Source organism: Pteropus alecto, unplaced genomic scaffold (assembly GCF_000325575.1).
Source record: "Pteropus alecto unplaced genomic scaffold, ASM32557v1 scaffold44, whole genome shotgun sequence".
Taxonomy (NCBI): domain Eukaryota; kingdom Metazoa; phylum Chordata; class Mammalia; order Chiroptera; family Pteropodidae; genus Pteropus; species Pteropus alecto.
Genome location: NW_006436812.1, coordinates 6,148,722 through 6,156,515, shown reverse-complemented (window position 1 = coordinate 6,156,515; position 7,794 = coordinate 6,148,722). Strand labels below are relative to the sequence as shown.

The window sequence follows — 7,794 nt, the reverse complement described above, 5'->3', positions numbered from 1 at the left end:
AGAACAGTCAGGAGGCAGGGGTCCTGGAATGCTCCTCCCACCCCGGCCCCACTTCAGGGCACAGTACCTCCTCTCTTTTATGGCTGTCAAGGAAGAGACAAGATGCTGAGGGAGGTCTTAGGGGCAGGAGAGTCTCAGAGCAGGGAAATGGAGGAGGACACTAGGTGCAATGAAAAGCTGGCCTTGGGGAAGGAGTAGTAAAGGTCCCCCAAACACCCTGGAGGGCTGGTCTTCAACTCATGCTGACAGCATCCTTGTTTCTGCCCATAGCTCGAGGAGAGGAGTGGACATAGTGGTAGATCCAGGACAAGTAGTATGTCACTCGGGTGTAGACTCCGGGGAAGTTGGAAAGACCACATCCCTTCCCCCAACTCACCACTCCCACCTGGAACCAGGTGCCCCTCCAGTTACAGACCAGGGGGCCCCCAGAGTCTCCCTGTGGAGAGAATAGACAGATGATCAATAATCAGGGTCCCTGCAAGCAGGAGTGATGGACAGAGGCCATGGTCTGAGAAGGTCTCACCTGGCAGGAATCCTGGCCCTTGCTCCCTGCACACAGCATATCATCCTTGATAAACCGGTTGATCTTGCGGTATTGCCGCCTACAGAACTCATCCGCCCTAATTGGGACCTCCACCTCCTGCAGATGGTAGGGAGGGGGCAACGGCACTGTGGAAAGAAGTCATGTGAACCTTTGGTCCTGAGCAGGCAGACAGTCACAAGTCATGTGCTCTAAACCACATGCTGAGCCTCAGTGCCCCCAGAGGTACCTTTTGGGTTACCCAAGACTCTGAATCTCTAGGTTCATTCCAGGCTGATAGTGTGAGTACCAAGCTCAGAAGAGAAATGGAGGAATTGAATATTTTACCCCCAGATATTTTTATCTGGAAAACCCAGAGCAAATTCTTTCCCCCAAGAAGTGCAGATGCTGGTGTCAAATTTGACTTTGTCCATTTAATAGTGGATCCTTGAGCAAGTTGCTCAAGTTCTCTTGCTTCGTTTTCCATCCCACCATCAAGACCACATGGAGAATGGGAGATCCACAAAAACAGAGGGTCCACATAAAGGCTCAGGCAGGGCATGGTGCAGAGTAAAGGCAAAGAAAAGCTCATGGTCTGGCTTCGCTCTTGTTGCTCTGGTCTCTGCTCCTTAACCAAGTCCTCTTGAGCCACTCACCTCCCACACCCAAAGGAGACCCCAAGAGGAACCCCAGCTGATGCCTCATCTATAAAGCTTGGCCAACACTCCACTGCATCTTCCCCCAAACTCATCGTCCTGATCCTTACCTGAGGAATTGATGTCACCCCAGCCAGTCACCCAGCACCTCCTGCCTGGGGGTACCGTGAATGATGCTGGTGGGAGGGCTACCCACTTGACTAGGTTAGACAGTGTCACGGGAGCCACCAGTTTGAGAAGTGCCACATCCGCTCCACCAGATGCTTCCTGTGAAACGTTGTACTTGGGATGGCAGATGACCTTAGCCACCTTCACAGTGTGATTGTCCGAGGATCGCACTCGTCCTACTTGGACCTTAAAGTTAAAAGGCGCTGAGTTTCTCCTGGGGGATAGAAGACCAGAAGCTTCTCAGAGGCCATGGCAGAGGAACAAGAAGTAAGCCAGTTTTTCTTCAGAAGGCAAGGTAACTCCAGGCGGCTGAATCCTGCAGGGAGTCTCCAGCTACCAAGTCCAGGAACTGCCCACAGCACATATCACATGCCTCCCAACACTGTTCACCTCCCACTCCATGCCAGCAGGGTGAGGACTTACCCTCGAATGCAGTGGGCAGCAGTCAGCACCCACTGTGGGTGGATGAGGGAGCCCCCACAATACAGCTTCCATCGGTTACCTATTAGGTTGACCCACAGGCCCACCTGCCATGGCCACTTCCCAGGTGGGGCATCATGCCCCCCGATGATGCCCACAAGCTCAGTCCCTGGGTCAAGATCTGGGGAAGCAGAGGAAGAACCGTCAGAGACCCAGGCACCCCTGCCCAGAGCTCAGCATGGCCCTCATGCTCAGTCCCTCCCCAGGGCCACTCTCATGTAGGGGTCACCACTGCATCCCAGGGCTGGCCTCTGAGAGATCAGGGTCAGGGTTTTGGAGACAGGACAGCCTTGGAGGTCAGGACTCACCTGGGGTCACAGGAACAGAACCCTCTAGGCAGGGAAGAGAAAGGAACAGCAGCCACAGCATCTGCAGGGGATAGGGGAATAGGGGAGGGCCAGGGTGAGGAGAGCTGCGGCAGGGACCCTGGGGACTAGGAATAGAGGATGGGGTCTGAACAGCATCCTCACCATGCCAGGTCCCTCTGCCCTCTGCTCCTGGACCCCTCTGAGCCCCTTTATCTTCCCAGCCCGGAAACTAGGCAAGGGGGAAGCCAGCCGTCCTCTGGGGTGGGGCATAGGAGGAGGCGGGGCTTATTCCTTCAGTAGGACCAATGATGACCAGCAGGCTATCTGTCAAATAAAAAATATTCAGTGTCTTCTCTGAGCCCAGCAGAGAACTCGGTGCTGGAGGTAGATCAGTAGCGAAATCGACAGTATGCATGTGGAAAATTTAAAAAAAAATAAGATGCTCTGAAACAAAACAGAGAAAGGGCATGCATGAATGGAATGGAGGACAGGGGCTTGCACCTGAGCCAAGAGCTGGGCGACAAGAAAGCACCAGGCCCCACATTTCCAACGTTCCCCTTCTACTTTTGAGGCACACATTGTCCTTGGAAAAAGACAGACTCACTGGACCTGGAGCCAAAGTTTATCAGCAACACCAGAAGTTGGAAAAGGCAAGAAGGATCCTTCCCTGGAGCCTTTGGGGACCTGCTGACACCTTGACTTTAGACTTCTGACCTCCAGCACTGAGAAAGAATAAATTTCTGTTGTTTGAAGCCCCCAGTCTGTGCGGAAGCCTCCTGCTTCCCCAGGAGACCCATGTACATTTGCTCAACTGTCATAATAAATCATGCGCATGATCAAACATTGTCAAAATGCATAGCAAAGGATGAGAGAGGTGCCAGTTTAATGCTAGTTCCCATCACCTCTCTTCACACCCCAGGGGTGGCTTCTGCACATTCCTCAGAGCCCGAGTGCCATCCCCTACAGCGCTGGATTCAAGCTCCCCTGTCACATCTCCTGCTTTCTGGATGGAGCCCTGTCCCCAGACTCTAGCCCCAGGCAGAGGCCACCCAGCCAGAGACAGACTTTTCCGTCCTGTGATATTCTGGGAATCATTTTCCACCCAGCGTGGGATAGGACCAGACAATGGTTTGAGAGGAGAAGCAAAGGGAGCAGGAGGGGTCCTCATGCTCCTAGACCACCACCCTGTCCCCAGTGAACCAGGCGAGTAGGCTGTCAAGAGGTGCTGCTAACAGCACTCAGATGAACTCAGATCTCTAGAAATCTGCCATTCCCTCTTGCGAGGCAGAGTTGCTGTCATCCTCGCTAACATCCTGGTTACTCTGGGGGCACTCAGAATCCCCAGGAGACACTCAGGTCTCTATAGGAAACAACCATGATCCAACATAGCCAGGGGACCCCATCAGGAAGTGGAGAGTGAGCATCCAGACGGGGAGGGGCTGGGCTCACAGATCCAGTAAGTCCTGCAAGCCCAAGGGCAAGACCTCCGGGTGGGAACGGGGGCTTCATTCCCTTCCTCCTCTTCGCTGGTCTGGACAGTGGATGTGAGTGTAAGGCTTGTTCTCAGGGCCCAGTTGACAGAAGACGAGTCACAGAAGTGTCAGTGAGAAGCCGCAGGCCCCAACTGATGCTAGACCCAGACTTCCTGTGCCCCAGCCCCAGGCCAGGAGATAACTAGCTGGGCCAGACCTGGAGATAGATGGGGTTGATGACAGACATTGGTTCTGAGAAGTCCCTGGGGACAAAGACAGTGTTTGAAAATGATGAGCACATCTACCAAAAAACAGAAACAAGAGATTTGAGGGTCTTGGGGAAAAGTCTCATGGTTATTATTGGCAGATAATATGATTTTCTTCCCAGAAAAGCCAAAGGCTCAACTGAAAGTTTTAAGATTAAGTTTCCCAGGGTGTCTAGATGTCTTAAACATGAATAAGGAGAGGAAGAAGAAGAAGAAACTTGTTTTTAATAAATGATAAATAATGAGATGCCATAATGGTAAAGACTCATTTCACAGCAGCATCCATACATTCCTATCGAGAGTAGCTAAGAACGACCTCCACAAGGAATGTTCCAGAGTTCGTGACAATCTCAACACTCTCCTGAGAAGGAAAATAACATGAAATAAAATGTCATTCAATGTTGCTGAATAGAGACATCATCAAATATCAACGCTTCAAAAACCCCAATGGATCATGAACTGCAGGCAAATCTGATCATTTTAATGAACATTCAAAGTGATCCCCTAGTTTGTCTGGAGGAAAACACAGGTGAGGATGTCCCAGGAAGCCACAGAGCAGAGTGTGGGGCGAGCTAAGCAGCTGGTATCATAAAGTCAAAACGGAAACCAGGTAGCCTTCCGGCGAAGCAGGGTGGGTTGAATAGTCGGGCCTACGTGCCCATCTTCCTAAACCCCAGCCACAGGGAATAGCGTAGCAGAGGACAAATAAATGGCATCAACTCAGAGCAAAGAAAGAAGGAGATAGCATCAATGACAGACAATCGAGAACCGGGTGGAGGAGATGAAGAAGTAAGGGATGGGGAGGAGTGCAACTCACTCTTCTGGTACTTGGTTTAAAACCGCCTTCCTGTCTACGGCCATGCCACTCTGAACAAGCCCAATCTCGTCTGATCTCGGGAGATAAGCAGGGGCGGGCCTGGTTATTACTAGGGAGACCACCTAGGAAGACCACGTGCTATAAGCATTTAAAAAAAATTTTAATTTAATTTAAAAAATTTTAAAAATAAAAAATAACTACCTTACTCTGCTAGTAGGACACATGGAGATGGAGCCACTTTATCCCTGAAAGATTCAGGCACCTCAGATCTTGGCAGGCGCTGAAAAGGTGATATTGACAGGGTCAGTGAACAGGGAGGTTGTTGAAAGTCTGAACTCACAGCTCAGAGTCTCCTCAGGCTGGATGATCAGTTGACTGCCCTATCTACCTGCCCCAGGAAACAGGCCCAGATCTATTCTCTGAAGAAAGCAAACCAGAGACTCATGGCTTAGGACGAGCCAGCACAGAGGAAGGGGAAGGAGAGGCATGAGGCTGGAAGCAGAAGGACTGAGGGAAATTCTGCCCATGAGCGGGACCTGGGCCCTCCTTTCCCACATGCAGTCAGCATCACACCCCCAAGAGGAGGCTGAAGGATCTGTCTCTAGAGAAACGTTGATCCCAGAAAAGACCAATAAACATAGGAATGGCATCTGGGAAGTCCAGTTTCTCACCCAATCATCTTAGAATAAAACCAAATAGTCCACCGGCCCAACCAGGCTGACAGATTTGAATCAGCATTTGAGAACCTCACTCATATTTGAAGTGTTATTAAACACAGGTGTTCTTGTCCATTAGTATACATGATTATGGTGGCAATTTTTGGCACAAGCTACCCCCAAACCTAGAGATTTGTTCTTAAATATAAAAAAAACAGTAGGAGCTCACCAGGGAAACATTGAATTGGAAAGTTAGAAACCAAGTCAAAACAATCGAAAAAAGTTATCAAGGCTATTCAATTAAGGTGGAGAGAATATGAAATATGAAGAATTTTTCAGGGAGATAGGAAAAGATACTGCATTTGTGAAACAAAAATTACACAGTTGTTTTTTTTTAATATCGAATAGGTAGCCAAGTGCCCTTGGAGATTAAATATTCAATAGAAGAGATGGAAAATCAATTCAAGGAAATTTCTTGCAAAATAAAAATTTAAAAAAAAAAAAAACAAAGAAATGGGCTTTCCTGTTCTCTTGACACCCTCCCCCCAAAAAAAGTGTGCTGAAGTTAGCCCGCTAGTGAATGCTTCATGGAGCCATGCCACTCCAGCTGCTTTCCCTGCTACCAGGTGAGCATGAGACAGCTGTACAGAAAAATAAATATCTGGGACTCAGCTTGGGAACTAGCTTTCAGAGGGGTGTTTAATAAGAACAGCTGCCCAAAGCCTCAACAAACTGAAAACTAGGGGGCGGCACAGCCATACTCTCAAAATGCCAAAGGAAAATGACTTAATTCCCAGAAGGGTTGACGGTTAAGGGTTATCTGCTGGAGGATAAGTCCTCATTCTTGAAAGAGAAGCTGCCTGACACATCGAAGCATCCACACAGTCCACCCTTTGGGCCATGTGTCATCATTTCTCCATTTACGTCCTGGAAGCAGCTCCTCCAGGCTTCCAGCAGGTTGCTCATCCTGGGGAAAGTCAGAAGAGAAGGGCTAATGGATAGACAACAGCCCCTGCCTCTGCAGGGGTGCCCACTATGTATTCCAGATTTTCTTCACCCTCGGCCACCACCTCTGCTGGCACGGCCCTGACTCTCACCCCACAGAGATCTAATTCCTGGGTCCCAAGCCCTTCGAAGGCCTTGCCTCCTACACTTGTCCACTTATCATCAAAATAGGGCAAAGAGGCATGGTATGCCCTGAGGGTCACCTGGACTACACACATTCCTCCTGCCCCATTGTGGCCACAGCTCAACCTCCTCCAGGGCATCAGAGTCAATCACCTTACTGTTATGGGTTATATGTATCCCCCAAAAAGGTAGGACATCTAAGTCCTAACCCTTTGTACTTGTGAATGAGACCTCTTTTGGAAATAGTCTTTGCAGATGTAATCAAGTTTAGATGAGGTTGTTACTGAACTCAAGGGGGTTGCCGCTTGGGGCGCTCCATTCAAGAACAAGACGTAGTCGTTGTTAGGTAATTCTACTTACTTGCAGCAAGTAAAGGAGACAGAGGATTCACATTCAAAGCTCTGCCTCCCCAAGGGAGGCTTAGTCTTGCTTATATAGACTATTTGATTAATGACATGTTGATTTCATCTTTTACAGTTGGCTACACTTATCCTGATTTGGTTAATTTAGTTGCCTGCTCTAACCAGGTTGGGTTCCTATCAAGCTCATCCTGTTTACAGCTGAGTCTGAAAAATACTGTGCTACATTTTAACATTTAGCAAGAATAGTATTTGGTAAAAACTGCCCAGACCTTGAGACTTTTGTCCTATCTAACGTGGTCAGTAAGGTAGAGCCCTAATCCAATATGACTGGTGTTCTTATAAGAAAAGACACAGATACAGAGGGAAAACCATGTGATGATAGAGCCAGAGATTGAAATTATGCAATACAGACCCAAGAACGCCAAGGATGGTTTGCGCCCACCTGGAGCTGGGAGAGAGACCCAGAACACATTCTCCCTTAGAGCCTCACAGAAGAAACCAGTCCTGCTGACACCTGATTTTGGACTTCAGGTCTCCAGAACTCGGAGAATAAATTCCTGTTGTTTTAAGTCCCTCAAGGTTATGGTCATTTCTTACGGCCGCCACAGAACACCATGATACCCTGCCAAGATGGTATCTCTGCTTCTTGCCTGTCACGCCCTTGGCACCTGGAGCCCGAAAAGGCAAGGTACAGCTATAGATGTCCAGTGGGACTCTCGTCTTGTCCCCTGGCTGAAACAGTCCCCCTTTGGGAACCAGGACTTACACACCAGGTGCCGGGAGGGGAAACACCAATACCCCACACGTCCTGGATCACGGCAGTGATGGCAGGCAGGACTGCACCTGCTTCCAGCCCTTTGCTCCCCAATCCACTGATCCAGCCTCTCGGGCATATGACCCTGTATGACGGTCACTGATGGAGAGTGCGCTCTGTGACTTGGAGGATGAAGCCTCATGCTCA

General features: G+C 49.5%; 1 protein-coding gene across 1 annotated transcript; it reads right to left on the bottom strand.

The window, feature by feature from the left end:
• Positions 1-2,193, bottom strand: LOC102890328 (mastin). Its single transcript, XM_006913988.1, has 5 exons — positions 2,133-2,193; positions 1,768-1,945; positions 1,287-1,558; positions 524-669; positions 1-436 (listed from the first exon to the last, which is right to left on the bottom strand). Exons 1-5 carry the CDS (start codon positions 2,191-2,193, stop codon positions 233-235), a joined length of 861 nt encoding a protein of 286 aa, XP_006914050.1. The 3' UTR covers positions 1-232.
• Between the last annotated feature and the right edge of the window lie 5,601 nt (positions 2,194-7,794).